A 25082-nucleotide genomic window follows, 5' to 3' on the forward strand; every position below is an offset into this window, starting at 1 on the left:
ACATAAAGCCACGGCTGGAACTGACTGTAGTTTTCCTAGGTTCCCACAACGATATTGACCTCAGTGCTTTCGTATGGACGTGTGAGAAAGCCCTTTTCTTTGTATTGCACGGATAAGCGTTTTATTCTGCTTGCTTTATTTGTCATTCAGTCTGTTCATCATCTGCCAAACATTTGAATATCATAGCTTTTGAATTTCAAACATGCTACAGGGTGCAAGGTTCTCTAAGTTATGTACAGCTCTAACCGGCACGACTGCCAAAGTAACACACGTAATCCCGCCAATAATTTGTTCTACATCTGACGATGCGGTTGACCTCTGCAAGGGCGGTAAACGCGACAAAGTTGAGCGTTTAAGGTTTCTGGAAGCTACAGATGTGACGTGTGACCTGCAGACCTACTGTATCGACGGTGCACATGGAGGGAAGCACTTTCCTCAGAGTTGAACCGCTAACGGCTCTCCGAGTTAACATTGTATTGAATCGGATGGTTAAGCATTGTTCCACTTTTGCGTAATACAGCACCCCTGACAAGCGAGCGTACATACTTGCGGTCAACAGTGAAGACCTGTATGACCAGGGCAAAGAAAAATCAATCAACCTCACAACTTTGACAGGAACTATTTTAGTAATTTTATACATGGACATGCAAGTCATTTTTTTCTCTCGTTGAAATATTTACAATAATTACAAGACAAAGATTCAGTTCAGATTGACAAAATCGCGAGCATTCAATATTACTACTAATATAACACAACTTCTCGGGATTCTTTAAATCATTGTAGTTATATAATTCATCACATTTGATAACGGTAGAATTCAATTATGTCATCCATATCCAGTCAGCAAGTGTATACTGCGTCTTCCTTTAATTATAATATAATATTCATCATGTGACCGTGCCGATGATCATTTTTCTGTAATCACAGTTTGAGCACCATCTCTACAAACCGTATCCTCATCCTAAATCTAACACTGAAACAAGAATACTGGTATAAAGTTTAATGGGAATATACATCAAAGGAATGACACAAAAATGCTTGAAATTAAGGAGGTTTTGTGGGTGGGGCTGTCGGGCCAATCACGATCGCAGGTTTCACTTACGTCAGCCAAAGAGCAGGAAAACAACACAAATGTGTTAAAAGGTTCCGTCAGCAGAGCGGCAGATTGAACAAATGACGTGACCTGCGGCAATGAGGTGCTCGATAACCCCAACCAAAAAGACTGTTATGCAGTTAAGCTCTAAAAGGTACATCGTTTTCATAATCAGTTTGTAATTTTCAGTCATTTACAAAATGCCTTCTCGATGTGCTGTGTTATTCTAGTGCTGTCTGGTCGTTTCAGTGTCCGTGTGACAAACATCCAAAACAGTGTGGAACAAAAATCAACGTAAAAAAACGTTCTTCCAGATCTGTGCCCATGTTATTATACAATTTTTATTTCAACGTTTTTAACCAGAGCTAATGTCTACGTCTAATGTATTGCCAGCACAGAGGCAGAAATAAAAGTGTGGGGGAAATGACAATATATAGAGCATCATTCGTGGGGGAAAGAAAAACAAAACAACATACACACAAACTTTGAACATTGCTGGGAAACATTTGTTTTGTACGTAGCTGTTTTTGGAGAAAGTGCTTTAAAACGAACAAGCTTGTGTAGTACACAATATACAGGTATTCTTCAAAACGAAAAAAACAAAGAAACAAAACCTTCATGAGAACCTTGTAGTTTGAATGGTGTGGAATTGAAAACGACGCGCACGCAAAGACTTACGGGCGGAGAGGACTACACAATACAGTCGACTGTACCATTGTGCTCTGTTCTTGCAAAACGCTTTGGCTTTTAAATCTTATTACTTTTCTCAACATTTGAATGAAGCCGCACAAAACCAGAACTCTGTAGCTGCAAACCAGAGGAGCCCCTTGGGCTTTAAGAGCAGACGAGCACACACACAACCGCACGCACGCACAAAAACGCTCATGCACACTATACAGCAACGCGCGTTTAAAAAAGGAAAAATGGCGAAGGAACGGGGGCACGCAAACTTGGCCTTTGAGTTGCACAATTCGACACCGCAGCACACGACTCACGATAAACAATAGTCTTTACGAAAGAATTCACATATCGTCACCAGTTAAGCACGACAGTCAAGTTGGGTTAACATTGAGGTAATGGTGAAACCAATCGGAAATGGAGGAAAAACTATTTTACCCGGAGCGTTTCCAGTGGGCGAGGATGGGGGAAAAGTATGTCAATTTGCACTAATGGGGAACGAAATACCCACATTTTGTATTCGTGTGCACACCCACAGCATTCATGGGGACTGCGGTAAAACTCCAGCATCGTCAGGGTCGTGATGACACGGGCGGCGAAACAATTACATCATGTCAATCCCCCCATCCAACCCTTAAAAACTAAGAATAAAGAAACGAATGTTAACAAACCGAAAATAAAAATGTGGCGGCATAAGACATTGTTTTCTTTGATTGTAAAGTGCACACATGAAAGAGAGCCATGCAAACTAACGAGGAGAAAGTTGCATGCGTTAACAAATAAGGGCCTTCCAGCTATATCTTCTACTAAAAACAACACCGACATACATATTTACCTCATTTTACCATACATGTAAGTGATTTGACACTCAATACACAGAAGTTTCAAAGAAAACATGCTGGACATTACTGAAATGAGTAAAGCAAAATAGTTACGGTCCTCTGCCTCAGGCTTTGTAAAATTGTACAGTATACATCCCCAATTAAGTCCTGTTCCCCACTACTTTGTTTTGGGGCGGTGAGAGAGGTCGGGGGGGGGCTCCTGTTTATATATATATATATATATCTATATATATATATAAGGCAATATATTCAGTGAAAAGCAGTACATGGAATATTAAGTCCATATTGCAAAAAGAGTGCACTTTTTTAATTAACGCTGTTTAACAATGAGGAAAAACAGGCGTTTTAAGCGCATAATCTTCTTGGTGTTGTCTGAGACTAATCGAGCGAAGACGGATTGTGAATGTGTATAAACAAACAGAAAACAGAGCTAAAGTTTGGTTTGGAATTTTAGCCCTTGAATTTAAAACAAGCAGTACGCATTTAACCAAGCTTGCACTTTCTGTCTCGTCAAACTAATAAGGAAGAAATTCAACAAATCAATCCAGCTGTTAGATTTCTGTCTTTGGACGAATAAATTGAAGCTAGTTCTGTCTTGAAATCTCGAGGTGCTAGCATGGGCATTGTTTAATATAAAATAAGTCATATTTATCCACTGCATAATAGGGGTTTCAATTCGGTCCTTAGCTTGAGAAACCTTACAACAATTTACTTCAATTTAATATTTTCTGCACTGACCCCCATCATTTTTAGATATGTAGAATTGAATGTGGCAAACTCTGTCTTATTCCAACAAATGTTTCATTTTATGAGTCTTTTCATTAACTGGCACCAAGGTGAAGACGTCAGGGAAAATCCTTCAAAACCATCATTGTCCAGTTCAAACTTTTCGTCAAAATGATAATATAAATAAATATCTATATGAAGCAAATAAACTTTGTAAATAATATACCTCAGTAGAACTGACCATTTTCCAAAAGATAATATTTAGGCTAAGCATTGCTTCAAGTATTGAAGTTAAATTCTCTTTTTTAAAACATCTCTTTTAAGAAATCTCTAGACCAGTTAAGATCGTTCTGTAGTTCCTCTATCATGATTTAACTCAAAAATCAGGGGCACTTTTCATTATCAAAACTGCATAGTTGAACAGTTTGCACAATGCCGCCCTACCGAACCCAGTGTAGCTCTCTAAATGCGTAACAATGTGGCGACATTAAAACCAAAAATGTCAGTTCCTTCACTGCCAACTATCAACAGTACGGTAAATGACGTTGGTGGCAAATCCACAAAGAAAAAAACTCCTATGTACAAACTTAGTGATGTCACTTCCTCTCACTGTAATTAAATAATATGTGCTTCTTAGATTGTTTTTTTTCTTTGCTTGTTTTTGGTTGCCCACAATAAAACTATAAAGAAACTTTGCTGTGAGGTTGACGTGTTTAAATTGGAGCAGTCCAACGTCGCCAGGTGGTAACGTTCGGTTGACTAATAACGTAACAATGAGAGATTTCGTTTGAACGTAAGCGATCACTCGTAACTTCTGACTATGACTATTGTCTATAACATCTATACAGTCAATAGGTTATTATTCATAATGGGTCTATGGTTTGCCAAACACCATGTTATGCTGGAACGTAAAACTATTTTGCATTTGCTGGCACTGTCCTGGATGCCCCCCCAAAAATAAAAGCAAAGCTAAATAAAAAAGAAATAAAAACGAAAATGTATTTTATTCCTTTGCAGGTAGTAACCCATGTGCTGCTTTTATGTTCAATACATTTACATGTACAGTTTGTAAATATTATGTTTATTTGAACCCACTTTTGTATATATTTTAATCCGCTAGTACGTAACATCTCCTTTGTTTATTTTGTTTTCGATTGTATGATTTTGAATATTCATTCAATTTTTTTAAACCCGATACCCAACCCCCCGTTTTATGACAGTTTCCTCATTTCATGTTTAAGTGGATAAAGCACTCGGCTCTCCAAGTTTTCTTCTCTCGTCGTGTCGTTTAGAAGCCCAGGGTTCCTCCGATAGTGGATGCCAAAACCACTCCCAAAATTACACAGCAGATGATGATCATGATCTTCTTCTACAGAGGGTCAAGCGAAAAAGATGTAAGCAAACATGACAAGCTTTTCATTCTAAAGCTTTTCAGACAAAAGCTGTAGAGTCCACACAATAAAGACTGTTGTCGTATTATCTTGACATATTACTGTAACTGGAAAAACTTTTTTCATTAAAGTCAATGGAAATCATAGAAGCAGGTGGCAAACCACCAAGAGTCTGCGGTCTTTGGAGCACTGCTGCAATGGCCATTTGCCAGAAACGTCAAAAACTGCAGCTAAAGAGCTGCATGCAGACAGCATCTGTTTAAGAACCTGCTGGGTGTTTCACGCTCAAAATCATGAACTCCTGGCCGATCTGAACCCAAATGCACTTCTCTCGCGTCATGTTTAACACTCATAAACTGGGTCAGTTTAACACCTCACATTTGTTAATCCAGGGTTAATGTTCTCGCTTGCATGATTATAAGGTAAAAACTCAAAAACACTCTTATTCATAAGTCATTATAAAATGTACAAAACATATAAATGTATAAAGTGAAAAACAGGCTTGTGCATTTTACTTTAACCCACGGTTGAAGAGAGCTATTTTTACAAAACTAAGAATATGAAATGGTGATTTACCCAGAGTTTAAAGAGGGCTTAAACCTGAGACGGTAGATTTGATTTCTCAATATAATTTAGGTTAAGTTGCATGAATATGAAGGGATCATTGCAAAACACTCATCTCTTGTTACGTTTTACTACAGAAATATTTGATTCAAAAGTGAATGCTCTGTCATCGTTTATTCACCCTATTGTTTCAGCTCTGCATGACTCTTTCACAAAATGTTAAAATGCAGCCTCGGTCACCATTTAACGGTACAATATTTTATACGCTGAAAGTGAATGGGTACTGAGGACTAACATCTCCTTTTGCGTTTTACAATAAAAAGTAAAAAAGAGTCATAAAGGCTTGAATAAACATGGGGGTGAGTAAATCATGGCAAAATTTTAATTTTTTAAGAAAACATTCCTTCAATACAAATTGAGAGTTTTGACATGATCCCCAAGCGAACTATCCCTTTAAATTGTATTTGTGATAAAGGCTCATCAGTGAGCTGTCAGAAAGACAGGAAGGACATGAATCATTGTACATAAAAGATGTCAGGTGTAACAGTTGAGAGGGACGTCATGTTTTACCTTGCGTGCCTGACTCTGGTATTTGACAGCCTTCTTGGTGTCTGAAACTGCTCTCTCTACATAGTCCACAGAGTGTTCCACGTTATACTCGATTCTGTCAATCATTTCTCCCTGAAAATGACAAAAAAACCAAGTACTTTAAAGAAGCATCTTCATAATATCAACACACGCTGCAGTTGGAAACCCAACCGTGGCGGATCCTTGAGTTATCACCACTATGCCCTTGAGCAAGACACTTGTCCTATTTACTCTACATGAAGCCATTGTACAGCAATGTCACCTACACAATTTCCGTTGTCCTTGGTCATGTGGACAATCTCTGCGACTTTGTGTCTTGTTGAATTAAAATTGCACACTTAAGTAGGCTGTAACAGAGGACTTGCGTCACAAGAGTGAGTTTTACCTGACTCTCCACCAGCATGGCCATATCCACAAACATGTCGTGCAGCTCACGAATGCTGTTCTCCAACTTGATGATCTCAGTGTGTCGGGTCTCAATCTCATTTAGCGCCTGCTTGGTCATCTGAGAGTCCATCTTGATCTGTTCAACGGAGAATCAGAAGAATTGTGTTTGTTTTAATGGTGTTAACATAAATGTGCACAGACAGTTATTAGACAACAAACTATATAGTTCACACTTAGAAAACCATACTTTTACAAAATAAATGTATGAGCATAATTAAAACATCAAAAGCAATAAATGGTTTCTACGTTGTTGGCTTTGAGAATTAAGTACTTTTAGTGATTTAGCTTTGAATATAGAATGTTGAACGTACATCATCGGTAAAGATGGCCAGCTTTCCGCTCTCCAGCATATCCTCCAGCTCCTCATTGGTGGTTGTTCTGCCAGCTAATGAAAGAATAAGAAACACACAATGTTTTTATTGTGTTTTTTAGTCTTTGAAACAGGTGCCTTTTGCAGTTAGGTAAGATAATATTAATATAATTTTCCCTTTAAAGAGCATGTGTTCTGGCAATTTTAATCTGCTGAATTGGAAAACAAACTTCAGGAATGACATAAAGCCTCCAACAGCAATGTGAAAGATACTTGAAAGCTGTCAGCCTTATTCCATAATATAGTCATTTTTGAACTGATCCTAAAATCAATTTAAAACATTAATTTTGTGTTGCTGAAACATGAATATGACCTTGTTTTCTTTTAAGTATTCAAGATATAACATAATGCTTGTTATTCTTGTTTCTTTTGACTAATTTGTCCTGTCTCAATTTTCTGCAAATAAAACAATAATTTCATTTGGAATTTGGGAAAGGCGTTGTCACTATTTCATAGATTAAAAAATTATTTATGATTTGACTTCAACACATCTATAAATTGTAAATTAATTAAGAGGAAATAACTTTTGGGTGGTTTGGATTTTTCCATAGCTGTATTTTAGTAACAGGGTTGACACGACATCCTATAGGCTCACAGCTTCAAGTCCATGAATTCAAACATTATGTCGCAGGTTTTAGAAACATAGCTCATCGTGGTTTAAGCAGTTTCTCCACACATGTATGTGAAGGACACAAATGGCTCTGGTTTTTCAGTAATGTGGAGGTTGTTATTAGCTTGATGCCGTGGGTGTACATGTGTCTAGATTCGTGCTCGGAGGACTCACTAATTTCCAGTTGTCTCTGAATGCGGTCCTTGCAGCGGTCCCTGTATTTGGACTGCGTGGTGTTGTACTCTGTCATCACTTCCACAAACTTACGTGACAGCGTGGAATGCTGTGGAGATGTGGAGAGGAGAAGGTTAGAGACGTAAAAATGCCGGGAGTTTTTTGGGGGAATCCAGGTCGTGAGTTGACTCGCTGCCAGTAGGCAGTTTGGTTTGATGATATCGTGGGCTAAGTGTGACCGCTGTGAAAACAGGCTGATTTTTACTGCAGTTTTAGAGATGCCGCACGTGTTCTTGCTGTAAACAGCAGATGGCGCTACGGAGGGGGTTTCACAGAGTTTCTCAGGGGGAGGACAGAGGTCACAGGAAGTGTGTCTCTCCGCTTCTTACAAAATACATTAAACATGATGAAGGTCAGTTGCAACAAACTTCTTAAGTTAAGAAAAACCTCACAGTTAGAAAATCACAGATGAGATCTCTTCCACATCTCAATTATGTCTTAATTGGAAGGCAAATGGAAAACGTGGAACGCCACAGATATTTATCGTAAGAAAAAGACCCAGAAATCTCACAAATGTATCCATTGGAGAATCAGGAGAGATCTTAACAATGTCACAAACTGAGCTCAATATTATTGAAGATCTCAATATGAACTCATCTCAAATCTCATCCAGAAACATCCGAGACGGTGTTTTTACTTAAAACAAACCTGATTGAGAACTTCATGAGCTAGGAAAGAGCAACATATGAGCAATAACATTTTCCTCAATCACTAAGGATTTGTTTAACATGGGAATTTGAATTGATTTGCTCAATGTTGTTTGTATTTGAGAAACATTTTCAGATACATATCTATGACATTATAAAGGCTTTAAAAGTTTCCCTTACCCTTACATTTATAAGTAAAATAAATCACAACATGCAGTAGGAACTATAATATCACAGTACGAGTTTCAAGTTGTTAAAATCTAAATTTATGTTTCAAGAACATGTGCACATACATACAAAAAATATTGTAATCGGTAGTTGTATAGAAATAATGCTTTGACAGATGACATGAGAGATATTACGTTTTATATCTTTCTTTTATATACCTGTGTCTTACGGATTCGCAAATCTGCAGACGATCTGTTCAAACCTTCCTCCTGCTCGATACTTTGTTCGATTGCTGAGGAATCGGGAAAAAAAACACTCAATAAAATAAATTGTTTAATCAAATATGGACTCACATTGTCATATCATATAGCAGCTGTCTCGCTCTGGTTACCCGGTTACAACAGTTACAGAGGTTTCATAGCAACTAGCCAATGGTTAAATTCACAGTAATTGGTTGACTGATCTGCTACAATATAGGTGCGTACGGACAAGCTATCGGATAAAACGCTCCTGAAGTAATAACAATACTCTTAATCTCTATAGGACGATGTATCTCATTGTCCACTTTACGGCACAATAGGTTTCTCACTCCATTTAGTTCTGATGGAGCTGTGTACACGCCATCACTGGCTACATCTGTAAGCGTCTAGATGACAAACAAATGTAGGATGGGACTTGAGTTTATCCTTTGGGAATTTCCAGAATGTGAAATGCTGTGTTTTTGACAGGTGGTTGGGTTGGAAAGCTATTATGTTGATAAAAGATTACCAACACCAACTTTTTCTTCAGAATAACATGCACATTCACAACAAATTAATACTGGAAACCTTTATTAAGAAGGTAAAACCCATGCTGTCCTGTCAGATCTCTTCTGACCTACACTAGGCAAAACATTACATTAATACTTAAAAGGACATATCATGGAAAAGAAGATTTCCCTGCTCTTCCAAAATAAAAGTTTTATGCATCATGTAGTCATACTGTAACGTTCCCTACGAAAAAAGCCCCATCCGCCGTCCATCTAAAACATTTATTGAAACCATTAATCCACAAAATGGGAGTGTGAAACATTTTCGATTGGACAAGATGAGAAAGTTCAAAATGAGTCATCCATGTCCATGTAAACTGTAAGAGGACATAAAGACCTCACATAGTTACAGATTAACTACACAGGGCAAAATAGAGGAAGGCAGATGGGAGAGGACATTTTTTCGTGTAAATCACTAAAAAGTCTCACATAAAAAAGGCGCATTCACATAATGATCAACACAATCTACCAAGGGTAGCGCAAATAGCTGTACAATGATAAACTCAAACTTTAGCGAATCAAATTGCGCGATTCATTTAAATACTCTACTCCCGTAACATTTGCGTCTGAAGAGGAAACTCCTACAAATTCATATGCGATAAAGTAAATCGCTGATTTTCGCTGCATGTACCTTTTAATTTAGAGCGCACTTTATTGGCTGTCTTCTTGATGTCAGCTGTGAGGTCCTCCAACTCCTGCTTGGTCTCTGTTAAAATACAACGAGAATACAAAAAGAACGGGTTTAAATATATACAATTTTACCTTTTAAATGCAACTGAGCAACATGAAATATTACCATTGTCATGTGACCCATTACATTTTTGTACATAATTAACATTTTCTAAATGAACTTTACAGACGCACCGCCAGGATTCAGATATTAACCGCACATACGAACCAGCTGTCTGTCTGACCAGCTGTCTGATCATAAAAGGTGTGTCGTTCTATAGATTTACACTCGAATGAGTTTGTTTGTGATAGCGAAAAACCCTGTTATTGATGGGTAGCTGCTTTTTGCTGTGTACCAGACACCGTATCATTTTTAAAGGCTTTAACCTTTAAAAATATCACAGCTCATGTAATGTTGTTGCGAGTGTTGTGTGGTTGAACTGTGGATGTGTGTCCGGACTGCAGGCTGCAGTCATGTGTTGATTGATAGCTGCTGCAGTGGCGTTCTCTCTCTCTCTGGACTCCACCTCAGCCCTCCCACACACTCCACCTTCCTATGACTAATCCAATGCCTCGCTACTTTCATTTCTCCGGCCACAAAAGTTGCATTTTCCTTCTCTACAATGTGAACATAAATATCGCTTTATGATTGGGCAGTAAACATGTCTGGCTTACGTATTAGTCTAGCCTTCATGTTAAAGAGAACCTCATTCCCCTCCATGGTATGAACACAAAATCAGATTTCTCAAATGTCTTCTTTTGTGTTCTGCAGCTGAATCAATATTTTGAAGGACATAAAGGGGAATAAATGATGAAAGAAATAGTTTGGGGAACGGTCCCTTAGCATTGCTAGGTTTGTATTGCGTATTCGGACCTCTTTACGATCACAACTTTAAGATAAACTGATATAAAACGGGGTTTAATTATATAAGAGTTTTGGGATAGGATATGAGGGATGGGTAATATTGTTTTTGTCTATACATTTGCTTTGTCATTCCTTGATCAAAAAACGAATAAATGATTTCTTTATGCCATTTTAAGGACAAAAACATTCAAATGTACATTACAAATGCTTTATAAAGTGTTTACAAAGCTGCATTACACTGTTAACGTTAAGTCACTCGTGTCTGTTGAAATGCTGTAGTCAGGGTGTGGCTAGTTTGTCTGTCAATCGATTCAACAAAAGTGTAACGTATCCGCTGTCACTGAGTTAACATCATAATATTTGCACACTATTGTCCTTACGGCCAGATAAATGCGCTCCGGCTCTATACAGCTTTGTGAACACAAGCCATTGTCTCATGTCAGCTTTTTTCAGAGATCGATTTTACCTACAAGGATGTTTCTTTTCACACCCACAATTGTAGATGACTTTAATAGCTCTCTTACATTATTTTCTTTTGTATTTTTTGAGGCAGCTGCCACTATACTATTACATATAGATCTACACCTGACAGGACTCTGCGAAACATTTCACGTCCAGAACGCAAATGTAAATGAATACAAACTAACTATGCCTGAGGAATAGGAGACATTTACGTGCCAGCGTCACACCCCCCCAGGGCAGCGTAAGGAACTTTGGGGGCAGGAGTTCAGTGGATGCTATAATTTTGATGGCTAATTTAGCCATTTAAGATGATTGGGTGAAATGTTTTAATGAACTACATCAAAGAGGGCCATTAGTCACCCGCAGAGCCAACAGAGGTCACGTTTCTTGCTCAAGATGATAATTTCAGTCATTAGAATAGGGATGGATTCTCAAGCTTTGCCTTTCGCTAATATTTTAGCAAGCTGGCTTCGTCACATCTATTGCAAACAATTGCAAACATTCAAAACTAACATTTTGTTTCATAAACTGGATGGAAATTAATGAAAAAAGTTTGGATGTATTTTTCTTTGTTACAGCCTAATTCCTATAGTTCCCTTTGTTTTATTTCTTCATTCTGATAAGTCTAGTATATACTGCATAGTTTCTACGAGTTTACTATTATTCTATGCGAAAATAAAATGTACTTGGGGTAGCTTCATGGAGATATTGGGTTGCTCTTAATGCTGTAGATTAACCAAGAAGAGATGACCGTGCTGTATCACTTGGGGTGATGGGGGACTGCGTTCTTGGTTAAGGATCTAAGCAGCTAACGCAGAGTGTGCCCTTCCAAATACAGATGACTCGTGAACTTGCAAGTAACTGAGATTTTATCCCTGACGTGTCCTCTTGAAACCATTCTACAACAGGCGATAAAAGGCATTTACTAAATGGCATCACACCGTCTGTCTTTTTCTTTGTTTCAAACCTGTGCCTGAAGGCTTTCAGAAGAAAATAAAGAGGAACGGTCCTTGAAAACAAGCCTTAAAGACTTACATATACATTATGCAATGTGAATAAAAATACAAACTCCATAAAAAACAGGGACACGGGATCTACACACACAAACACAACTGGAGGAGAATGACACGAAGAGGAGAGCAGTAGAAAGCTAGAGTACATTTCTAGGGAAGGATCTTAGGCAGAATGTCTGAGCATCTGTTTTCATTACAAGGACTGTGGATAGGGATTTGAAGTTTCATCTGTGAAGCTAGACTGTATATTTGATGTTTTTGCATCTGTCTTGCATGCTGCAAATCGCGTTGGAAACAAAGCTAATCGTCATACAACTTCACACTGTACAGATCAGACTAGCCTGACTTTTCAACAGTGGAGCTCACACTGTATAAAGATGATGTGCAGTTTGCGCAGGCCCGCCCGACTTTATAACTGTAAAATGACGCGTGTCTGCACGGCCCACGTTGTATAAAGAAGATGCGTGTCTGCACAGCTTGGGTTGTATAAAGAAGATGCGTGTCTGCACAGCTTGGGTTGTATAAAGAAGACCAACCTCACTTTATAACTCTTTTATTGAATATAACATCAGAATAACAGTGGGGCCCGCGTGTATAAAGAGGACGCCCAGTTTTAGGTCGCCCAGACCCACCTGACTTTATAACTGTATAAAGACGCGTGTCTGTGCAGCCCTCACTGTATAAAGAAGACTTGTGTCTGCGCAATCCACAGTGAATAAAGAAGATGTGTGTCTGCGCATCTCTCGCTGTATAAAGAAGACGCGTCTCACCTTAGAACTCTTTTATTAAATATAACATCAGAATATCAGTGGAGCTCGCATTGTTTAAAGACGACGTGCCTCACATTACACTTATTGAATATAACATCAGAATAAAAATACAATCTAGCCTCACTTTGTAACTGAAGTTTGCGCAGTACAGATAACACATGCCTGAATTAATAACTAACCAGCTTGTGCTGTTTAAAGATGTTTCCCCCACTTTATAACGTTGCAGGGTGATGTCATCGTCCATCGCGATGTTTCACTATAGCCATCGTCCGATGCCAATTTGGTAGACATCGTCCAACCCTATGCTCAAGATATATGGAATATCTGTGGTGCTTCCTTGTCCTTTTATGAGTATGAATCATCACAGCAGCTCAGACATTCTGCTTCACTTTGTTAAAATTAAAATAAGGTTTTGGAACAACATAAGGAGTGGATGATGAAACAAAGTTTATTTTGTATTATTCCTTTAAGAGTTCTCCTCTAAGCACCTGGCTCACAATGTCAGACAGACACTCAACTTCACGGGCTTCCTTAGGCGGTTCCTTCATGCTGCATGAAAACAAACAGGAGAAGCAAAAGAAAAAAACAAGAAAGAAATGATGCACAAGCATGCAACAGAAAACAACAACAAAAACATGCATTGCAGGAAGAACATGCAGTCAGATGCATTAGATGTATTCAGAAGACATTGTGTATTAAAGATTCATCCACAGCAGCTGAGTCATCCGTTAGGTGTGGATGTCTTGAACTAATCTGAGGACACATTGAGGGCATCTGAGGCACATTGAGGGCCTCTGAGGGCATTCGTGCAAAAAATGAAATATCAGCATTGTAATAGTTTTGGCCAGCACAGAAATAGACTACAGAAAAATACAGATTCTTGAACTTTTCAGTAGCCTTCACGTAATGTATTTCTGTGTTTCCCAAAGTTGTATAATAATATTCTTCTGTATACCCGCTCTAAATGGACTCAAACGCATAGTATACTATATTAATATAGCAAATTCTGTTTAACATCCTATGTAGCCCATATTAATATAATGCAACACAATTAGATGTGTATAAAGTAAAACCATTATATCAAGAAGGTAATTTCCTGTAGCTCAGTGTTAAGAGCATTGCGTTAACAATGCAAGGTTGTGGGTTGGATCCCAGGGGATTGCAGATACCTATGTATAAATGTAAAGGGTAATGCAATGTAAGTCGCTATGGATAAAAGCATCCGCTAAATGTCTCAAAATATTAGAATACAAGGCAGATTAATAAATCGGATGCATGTGAAGAAACGAATGTAACTTTATGATGTTTGTTAAGATCGACAGAGTCTGAAGCATTTTCTATACAATGGTTTGTCTGTTCTTTATTTTTGCATGGTAGTAGGAGTGAAGAACTGCATTTAGTGCTTTTAAAGCAAAGTGTCATGCTTCGATGTGGATTATGGGATTGACAATTGCGTGAAACGTTGTGAGGAGATGGAGATGTACAGTGAACCTTTCTCGCTCATGAAACCGCAAGTGTGCTGCAGGTGTGACAGAGAATGTACAGTAAATTCAATCCAGTTACGATTTAATGCCAGACATATTGACCTCAGAGAATAGAGCCGCTGAAACAAATTAAGAGACAAAATCGTTTTCGTTTTTTTATTTGCCTATTTATAAGTATGTGTTTAGTTAAAATTATCATTCGTGTTTCATTCCGTAAACTATTAACAATATTCCTCTCAAATTTTAAATCAAATATTGTTTCTAGATCACAGCTGTCTCTGTTAAGATGAAATATATGTTCAAAATAAAATAGCAAAGGCATTGTCATGATCCTGCCTCTACTTGTCTTGGTTTTCGAGTCTTGTGGCAGGGTCATGTCAGTCCCATGTGTTTTGTGTGGAGAAAGAGCATTGTTTTGGTTTGTCACGCCATGCTCTCTCTCCGGGTGTCACATCCTTTAGCCCCGCCCCCTTGTTTCCCTGTTGGCGGCCAATTAGTGTTAGTCTTGTCACCAGCCCTGGTCCATCTTTCCCTTAGTGTTTCATTCCCCTCACCTTACTCTTCCTAGTCTGTCTTTTGCTACCCTGCCTCGTTTTGGATTACCCTGTTTCCTGGACTCAAGTTTGTGGACTTATAGTTTATTTATTATTCTTATTACTAGTTTGTTTTGTCCCCCTTGTGGGAAGTTTTAGGTTTCATTTGTGTCTTGTTTTTGTTCATGTTTTCCCCATCGAGGGTCTTTGTTTTAATAAAGTTTTATTATTTAGCAAACTGCTGCCTGCGCTTGGGTTCTGTCCATACCTCATGACAGGCATCTCTTTTTAAATGGGTTATAATTCATGTCAACGTGTAAATGTTTAAGGAGCCTAATGGGAATCACCAAGAGTTTGGGTATTAGAAGGGCCTCGCACATTAGTCAGAGAGAATACAGTAATGAAATACACTCCTGCTGTAATTGAAAGTGTTGCTGGGGAAGGATGAGGTAAGCAGGATTGTTTAGGAGCTAGAGAAACTAGCGCTGTAGATGAAGTGTGGGTTGGTGCACTATGAGTCGTGTGGGTTTGATGTAACGCACACTTGGAGCGATGTGGCGGCGATGCCTCTCGTAGAGTGGGTGGCACAAATGCAAGGTATCGAAGAAATGCTCGAATAGTTTTTCATCAAACACGCTTGTATATCTTACCAGAGGACTGCAGTAAAGTCATAGAGCTTGTGTTGGCCAAAAAGTGATAAACAGTTTCGGGAATTTACACCTCTGACATCTCTGCATTTTTACTGCATGTGCGCTTCACCTTTTTTAATTTCGTGAAGCTGTCCGTTTGAACATAGGCCTATATTGTAAATGTAAATTCTGTTGTCATTTACTCACACTTATGTCATTTTACTCTTAGATGCACGACTTTCTTCTGTAGATCACAAAAAATTTGAGCGTGGTAGTATACTCTCTTATAATGTAAGGTAATGAGGATCCAGATGGATTTAATTCAGTGTGCCAAACAATTCATGATCTATATCCCGAAAATAAAGGAAAACTTGGCAAATAACTTTTAATTTGTGTAAAGGAGTGGCCAGAACATTGTTTAACATGTACGATTCTTACTTACATTACGGAAGAACGTAAGTCACATGGGTTCACAATTACTATCCCATAGACAAATGTTTTTTATAAAAATTTGTTATTTGTAGATCTTTTAAATTGTAATAATACCATATATTTTGTATTCATGTATTATATTATATATATGGTTGAAGGAGTAATATGCACATTTTCCCTATGGTGTGACGGCAAAAATGTACATTATATATATATATATATATATAGAGAGAGAGAGAGAGAGATAAAAGTGGACTGAATTAAATTAAATAAGGTTGGATAAATGACACCAGAATTTGTATTTTTCATTTTATACTATTAGTATAATATGGTGTATAGTATAAAAACATAATAAGTATTTCCATTACATCGCTTTCAGTGCAGTCGCTTGTTATCTTGCCTTGAGTTGTGCATACATTATGAATTTATGTATGAGTTTCTGGTTGCTTTACACACGTATTGGGATGAATGGAACTTGGAGGGAGATAAGGGGGAGGTAAAACATGTTGAATTTAAATACCAGATGAGATCTCACTGAGGCATCACATACGCTCAGCTTATGTACTTCACTCTATAGACATGCGTCTAATTTTGTCCCATCGGTTAGACCTTAGATGGACAGCAGAGCTACTCAGGAAAAACATATTTTGGATCATAACAAAATACTCTTTACAAAATATGAATGGCTTGGTGGAGTCTCAAAACAATAATGTAGCAGGAATCTAATATATTTCAGCAAGCATAAATGATATTAGTCTCATTCTCGATGGGATAACATGCAAGATATATTGGTGGTGGGTTTTAACAGGATTCTAGAGGCAGTATTTTCATTTGGTTCACATGAAAGCAGAATGGATGCTTGTTCATAGATGTTCAGCATAGATACAAAGCGTGGTGAATGGTGATTGGTTAAACTCACTTTCATCAGGGTTAGGTGCTGCTAGAATGGCACTGTGCTGCTTCTTCACCTGTTCTACATCCTCTGACAGCTTTTCAATACAGCCACGGATCTCCTCCACCTGTCAGAGAAACATGCATCAGAATGTGCTTGCCATGTCTCAGATTTGTAATATTCATTGACACATTCGTATGCGTATTAATGGAAGTCAATGTAACGAAAGGTCAAGTGTGAACGCGGCTTATTTTGTGTTTGTTATACAGCCTGAAAACAATTGGGACCACTCCAAAATGATTTTCAGTTTTTCTGTATTTATATGTGGGTCACAGACGTTTAGATGTCCCCATTAAAATAAATACAGAAAAGTGATTTTATGTCCATAGAAAGTTATGTTAAATGTTAGTAAAATGTCTACATTATGGTTTAAACCAAAGTCAAAATTAGGTTGAAATAATGTTACATTGTCATCAGTGTAACACAGTATTTATGAACAAATTCAAACAACATGCTTATACTGACTTTTGTAAATATACAAAAGAATAAGGGCGCATATTACATTTGATTGCGCTTTAAATGAGTGAGTTATTATTGACAAATAGGCAAAACCTAGGATTTTGAAAATATTTTTCAAATGTAAAATAACAACTAATTAGCATTTGAGGTGAAAGTAATAGTCTTTTAATATGTCATAAATATATTTTTGTTGTAAATATGCCTGACAGGATTATTGCTCTGAATGACATTTTAGTGGGCGTCTTCTGTGAATCAGGGAATGTACGATATTTATTTTTGCTTTATTTTTATTAAATGCAGATTAATTAAACAGAAAACTAAACAGAAAATTAACAACAACAACAATTTAAGGCAGTATAGCAATTATTGTTTATATGCTTTAACGCTTTTTGTCTTTGACCCATGTGTATGTTTTGGTAAAATGATCAATTTTGTTCTAATCTGTGAACCACTGTGAAAACTGGACCAACTGGTCAAAATAACAAAAAATATGCAACGTTTTTCGATATTGAATATTACAGTTAAAACAAGTTCGTACTCATTTTTAAAAACAATAGTAATTTTTACATGTATTTTAAGAAGAACTTGCGTGTAGACTAGAGTCGTCTCTTATTTTTGAATATTCTGCAATGTAAAATCACAGATTCACGGATCTGTCGCATATTTAACAGATGGTTTGCTTTATGATGAAAATGTTATCATCAACTTGGAATGGGCACGAGTATTCGAGTTTGAAAATTTTATTTATAGACCCAAACGATCATCGTATTCATCATCGATCGTCGTGTCCGAGTACTCGAATACGATGATCGTTTGGGTCTATAAATAAAATTTTCAAATACAATTATTTTCTTTTCAATTATAAACATGACATAATCAGTTTTCAACCTGTGTTTTATTTTATGTTAAATCAAACTGTGCCACTAGACTACCCTAAATTACATTTAAATAATCTCACTAAAAAATCTTTTGATCATGCTTCGGGCACCGGTGACTCTGTGCCAGCGGTGCCCACTCAAAACAACAGGTGCGTGACGCCCATGGCTGGATCCTCTGACATTTCCTCTAGGTTATTCTTACCTGTTCAAAAAATTCATCCATAAAGTGATCTCGGTCAACATGAACGACTTCTTCATCATCATCACTGTCCTTGGCCTGTAAAAAAACAACATCCGTTAAGACTGTGATGTCAAAGCAGATTTCTTCTCTCAAAGATTATAATACGGCTTCCTGAAATACTTGATTCTGATTGGCAGTCTGATATTTCTCAATGACTCAAAACATCTGGGGAGACCATTCACATGAGCTTCTTTACTGGGGCATCCTAAATGTTTCACGTTATAAAATAAGTAATGAAATATTTAATCCCAAATCAATATTTAGCGTGCAATTATTTACTTAAGTGGCAGGTAGGCGAGTAATAAGCGGTATAATGTACATTCAGGCGGTCGTTATCGCAAAAACAAACCCTTCAGTGTGATACGAGACCCCTCCGCTCCACGAGCATGCACCGGTATTAATGGTTAAGGCCATGTGTATGCATGCTAAAGAAATAATAGAGCAAAAACACTTGATATGAGCCGTGCCGTTCAACCACCTTCTCATATAGAATAAAGTAGAGCGAATGCAAATCACATGTTTTCAAATGACCAGAGAATGGCACATTTATAATATCATTTGCTTTTATTGGGCTGAGAATTGGGGATAGCTGGAGGCCTGTCTCAGATTAGCTGTACGGCCAATCGGCACCAGACGGAACTGGAAGATTTATCTCCGGCGCATCTATCTGTAAAGACCGTAGCCCTTTCCAAAGTCCTGCTCATCTCCAGGGAATCAATAAAGCTTCCCAGGTCAGGCGGACTGCTTCCCACCCAATAAAAAGGTGTATATAACAGACAGGAGATTGATCTGGAATGTTCACATTTACTGGAAAATTCAGATCACTGTAGTGGGAATGTTTGAGGAAAATCTGGCGGGATCACAATTGACTGCAAATGTAGGTATATTGATTTTGCCTATAAAACGAGAAGTGATGTTTTGAGTTTTTATGAACACCTCATACAGGATTTTGATATCTATTGAACTGTGATCAAAATGTAATATAAAGAGCAGGGTGCATATATTACACTTGTTGAGAGCAAAGGACAGACAATGTTAACAGCTAAAAAGGAAATCGCTTCTTGCAAGATTTAACATGCATGCGATTTCCAACCCAAAGAAATTGAACAGTTTCATTTTCATAGCATTTGATGCGTTTCATATGAGTTTCAACTTTTATATTTTTCCCCTGGGAATACTTTACTAGCAAGTCAAAATTTCCTCATGTTTTATTCACCCTGGATGGTGGCCCAATGGTTAGAGCGTTGCGCTTGTGATCAGAAGGTTGCTGGTTCTAATCTCAGTGCCAGCAGGTCATGACTGAAGTGCCCTTGAGCAAGACATCTTACCCCTGATTGCTCTGCAGTAATGTGCCACTGTATAAAACTACTTGTAAGTCGCTTTGGATAAAAGCGTCTGCCAAATGAATAAATATAAATGTAAATACCACGTATCATTTCACTGATACCAAGCGGTATAATTTTAGAAGCTCCAAACCATCCATCGATCGAAGAACTGCTCGACACATGGACTTAACAAAGGTCTTCTGAAGCAAATCGGTGCCTTTGTCTAAGATAAATATCCGTATTTACAGCGCTATTAACGTTGATGTCTAACTAACGTCGTCTCTCGAATGCACGTGAACCAGAGGCTTGTTTCTTCGGGCAGAGTTTCCATTTGCTCGGCATTTAATCTCATTAATGTCTAGGCGAAATAAATTAGATATTCGATTCTTCCTTCTTAGAGGAATTCATGTCAATTTTTTACTGTCATTTTCCATTTAAACCCTTATGCAGATAATTTTTTTGTAAGGAAATAAATTTGACGCTGTATGCAAGTGACAGGTTGGGATATTTTTACAGTAGCGCTTGGCTAGACGCAACTGTCTGCCAGATAAGTGATGGATGCATCAGGCCACCGAACGTCATTTAATCTATGCAGAGGCTATTTTCATTCCTCCGTCATCAGATAATGACAATAACGTCTCTTCCCCACGAGCAAAGGTGAACCATCTGATGTCTACTTTTAGCCTGACAATCGCTTAATGATTTGCCACTTTATCCCCCACTTCTGTTTTAACCTGCGCATTCTATGCGTTTCCCTACGCCACTATAATCGCATGTCAAAGCACAATGACCAAGCATCAGAAAGCAGCTCTCGTGTTGTCTCATCAGCCTCGCTAATGTTTACTCTCTTGCTCCTCTTATCTGGCCGCTCCCTTCCCAAGCCCTGCCCCCTCAGCATCTGGTTTCATGGGGAGTGGCTTTGGCTCCCCTGTGTTCTGTATGTCTTTGCTACTGCAGTATATTTACATTTATGCATTTGGCAGACGCTTTTATCCAAAGTGCTTACATTGCATTGTAATATACTTTTTTGTGTCGGAGTATGGACAATCCCCAGGATCGAACCCATGACCAGCACCATGCTCTAACCACTGAGCTACAGGAAAGCAGTACCAGTCTCTTATGATCTTCACCAAAAATGTCTATAGCAACAGATTTCAGGAGCAGAAGCAGGGGAGGCCCCACGCATTCTGCATTGAAGGGCTGAATTTGATCAGCGGTGCGCGCGGGTGCTTGATGGCTGATTTCGGAGGACACATTTTGTGTCTACAAAGCTGGGAGGCACAGATAAGGTCTGGGGGACGAGTTCGGAGACGATAAATCTCCTACCATGTTAGACTGGGGTCACAGCAGGGCACCAATAAACAATTGGTATCCCTTTTCATCTCTCTTGTGGTTGATTGACAAGGGATTGAAAAGAGCATAGGGAGACATTCTTTGGTATTGTTTTAGATATAATTGGTTCTATCTCACAATATGTGGGTGTATAACGGATTCGAGGCTTATATATAGTTGCTATGATAACAAAAAAATTGCCATAATTTGTTCACCCACACATCATTTCCAGTTTTGAACTTGCTGAACTGATTTGTTCTGTCGGGGATTACACACTGCTACTGCTCACATTCAGGCTCTTAAAGGGATAGTTCACACACAAATCTAAATTTTGACATTTATTTACCCTCTTGTTGTTCAAAACTTGTATTTGACTCGTTTTATATCGATAATTTGAGAAATGGTCGACGGTCCATACAATGGAAGTCAGTGGGGGACAGTGTTGTTTGGTTCTCAACGTTCTTAAAATATCTTATTTTGTGGTTTTCATACAGGTTTAAAGTAACATGAGGGTGAGTGAATAATGAAAGAATTTATTTTAATTGATTTAATTTGAAGACGCCTGAGATTTTCTCTAAAAAATTGTTTATATTCCTTGTACACATTTCTTAACAGTAGCTCAGGATTTATTCATTATAAGAGCGATAGAAAAGACATTTTGCTCAACGTCCTTTATGGTTCGTGACAGGTGTAGGACAAACGGACATTTCTTCATTACAACCCAAATATAGAGATATTAAATATAGATATTCCTAATGTTCCTTTTGACATTATTCTGTATAATGACCTTTAGAAAAAACACTAAGCTCTGCTTTGGGATGTGTCACATCTACTCATCTCCTCACTTATGACAGATCCACTGCAAAACGGCAGAAGGCAACTCAAGGTCATGCTAGTCTATGTAACTGCAAAGCCAATGACTGATGGTTTTATAATAATACAAACCGGTTATTTGGAGATGTGTTTGTAGCTACAAGCAGAATGTAGCTTTAGGACCCACATACAGAATGTTATGCAAGTCAATAAACGGCATATTTAATAAGCGAAATATCACTTTTCTGTTTTATCATCGGCTAGGAAATGGGTGGCACATATCAGATATTTACCAACCGTTTACATATGACAGCCTCAACCTGGATTTTACATCGGACAAAATGTCTTTAATAGTCTTAAATCAATTAGGGAATAAATTATTTCAATTAATAGAAGAGACTCGGCACTATGCTATTATTAAGTGAACTGTTAATTTTGTAATGCATACAGAACAGCATGGCCATGTTTAATATGGGTCATGTTTTCTTTTACCTTACACACTTTTTCATGTTTTTTGAAAATGAGGGCAAGTGAAACATCTGTCCATGCTGGCATCCGCTTCATTTGGCTATAGCAGCTTCAAGTGACACGTGAGTCTTCACAGCAAAATACTTTGAGTTTGATTGGACGACCAGCAATTGATGTCAACAACAAAAGATATCGGTAGCATTTTCTCCTCATAATTAAAGGCTTGCAAGCTTAATGATGTCATTGATATGCTGGGAAAAAGACACACAAGTGAGGGGACTTGAGCCCTTAACCATAAAAAGTTCAGCTTTGGTTATCGTATATGAAGAGAAAATATTCACCTTTTTAATGACAAATGTAGTACATTTGGAAAATGTTAAAACCAGCAGCTATATATCAGGCTGGTTTATGTTATATAGTAAACTTAGTATATTTTATATAAAAGTTAGTATATTTTACAAAAAAACCAACCAGATTAAAATGATATGGAGTTCTCTGTTGAGTTTAAGTCAAATCAAATTTCTTCTGAAATTTCTTTGGAGAAAGAAAAAACAATTCACTGTTGTCCTTCTGAAACCTCATATCTCCATATTTGGTGATTAGAATTTTTGGCCATAAATCATTCTTAGTAGTCAGCCTTTGTTTTTTCACAGAGTTTTGCAAATATCTAACCAATAAAAGTATTAAAAAGTATTTGTCAACTTTGACAACACAGTATTTAATCATTTAAAAAGGACAATGTTTTTTCATTTCCTGAAAAACATGGAATTTGGACATCCGAGGATTCAGAAGGACAGCGACGATATGAGACAATTATTCACATCCATGAAGATTATGGAGGTGTAAAATAATTGTAGATTGTTGCGGTAAAATAATATGGATTTGGGTCAATTTAATGAGAAATGTTTGAGTTCATATTGAGACCTTCAATAATATCGACTTTGATTGCAGACTTGACAAATCTGAGCTCAGTTTGTGACGTTGTTAAGATCTCTTCTGGGGGCATTTGTGAGATTTCTGGGTCTTTTTCTCTCAATAAAATACCTGAGACGTGCAAAAAACATTAGGAAAGTATATTTTTGCCCTCCATTTAATCACACTAACATAAATAATTGAGATATTAAAGAAAGCTCATCTGAGCTTTTTCTTTCTTATGGTAACCTCCTGCATATAAGAATATTAAAAACCACTTTTGCCATTCTTCTCATTGTTTGCATTATGTAAGGCGTGTACTATTATGATTTCTGAATCAGATTGTGAGAAATCCCAGTAGGGCATCCTGTTGCCCTATTTCACTAGGAACCTCTGGAGGAAGCGGCTCAGGTAATTGACTCGTCTATATAGAACATCAGGATAGTTTCATGCATGCGCAGCTCAGTATAAATCAGAATAAACAGATCTGGAGTCCGATCTTAGCCTTTAAATTATTAAAGGTCCCCCTTTATGCTGTCAAGATAAAATGAAGTTTGTTGGCGTGGCTATTTACCATCTTACATTGAGTTGATTCCGCCAGGCCGAGTCCATTATGCTACTCGCGAGATTTAGTGACCCAGAATGTATAACCTAACCCACCGCGTGCACAATTACCAATAACAAAATAAATGTAGCGACTGAATGAAATATTAAAGGGGATAGTGCATAATATGGGACTATTTTTCAAGCCAGCTGGGAAGCCATTTTGTCGTAGTTGGGTTTTGTTTCTGTCCTAATGTGCGTCGTTTTAAAGCAGCTTTACAGAATTGGTGGTGTTACAGATTGGTGGGTGGTGCAGCCGAGGGGACATGACATTGTGCCTGCAATAACGCTGTCCTCACATTAGACCGGAGGCGTAGTCGTACCCACACAGTGATCGGAATACAAACACACATGTTCGCTTCAGCTTTTATGCCTGTAGTCTCACAAAGGGCAAGGCAGAATATGCAGTTAACGCACAATAAAATGTCAACCCCGTAAGAGATGTTTCAATAAAAAAAGCTCATTCTCACGTATTTCAAAAGTCAGATTGTTTTGTAACGCTGTTAATAGTTTTAAAAAAGTTCAACTTTAGGCGAGCCAAGGTGAAACTTGCATTGAAATGTGCGATGCTTTGACAAGACGCGTCGCCAACTCCCATGTTGGGAGACAGGTGTGGAGTCACCAGAGACTCGCAGTGCGAAGACAAGAGCGAGAATAAACAAACCTAAAGACAGAGAGTCGCAACACACTAAAAGTGCGCATCTAATAGAGAGTGAAGAGCGATGAAGACCTACAGTACAGAGCCCATGAACACCAGTTTATAACATATACTGTACTCTCATTGTTTGAGCATATATTCAGATTTCATTGTTATACATGTTGTCTATCTTCCTACTGTATACATATGATATATTAAATAAATATTTATTTCAAATGATCAGAACTTGGTTTGATATCTAGATATTTTCATAAAATAGTCAGCTGTGGCCTAATGGTTAGAGCGTTGGGCTTGTGATCAGAAGGTTGCTGGTTCTATTCTCAGTGCCAGCAGGTCATGACTGAAGTGCCCTTGAGCAAGACACCTTACCTCTGATTGCTCTGCAGTAATGTGCCACTGTATAAAACTACTTGTAAGT

General features: G+C 37.9%; 1 protein-coding gene across 1 annotated transcript in view; it reads right to left on the reverse strand.

Annotated features, from left to right (window-relative positions):
• Nucleotides 1-3646: 3646 nt before the first annotated feature.
• stx1b (syntaxin 1B) overlaps nt 3647-25082 on the reverse strand; it is a 31208-nt gene continuing 9772 nt past the window's right edge. Inside the window, exons 2-10 of the mRNA XM_079484608.1 lie at nt 18515-18589; nt 16943-17042; nt 9798-9872; nt 8577-8650; nt 7484-7592; nt 6641-6714; nt 6268-6405; nt 5865-5975; nt 3647-4708 (exon numbers count right to left, since the gene is read on the reverse strand). Coding sequence (XP_079340734.1) covers nt 4628-4708; nt 5865-5975; nt 6268-6405; nt 6641-6714; nt 7484-7592; nt 8577-8650; nt 9798-9872; nt 16943-17042; nt 18515-18589 — 837 coding nt within the window. The 3' untranslated portion in view covers nt 3647-4627. The remainder of the gene's footprint in view (nt 4709-5864; nt 5976-6267; nt 6406-6640; nt 6715-7483; nt 7593-8576; nt 8651-9797; nt 9873-16942; nt 17043-18514; nt 18590-25082) is intronic.

Source organism: Barbatula barbatula (assembly GCF_947034865.1).
Source record: "Barbatula barbatula genome assembly, chromosome: 21".
Lineage (NCBI taxonomy): Eukaryota > Metazoa > Chordata > Actinopteri > Cypriniformes > Nemacheilidae > Barbatula > Barbatula barbatula.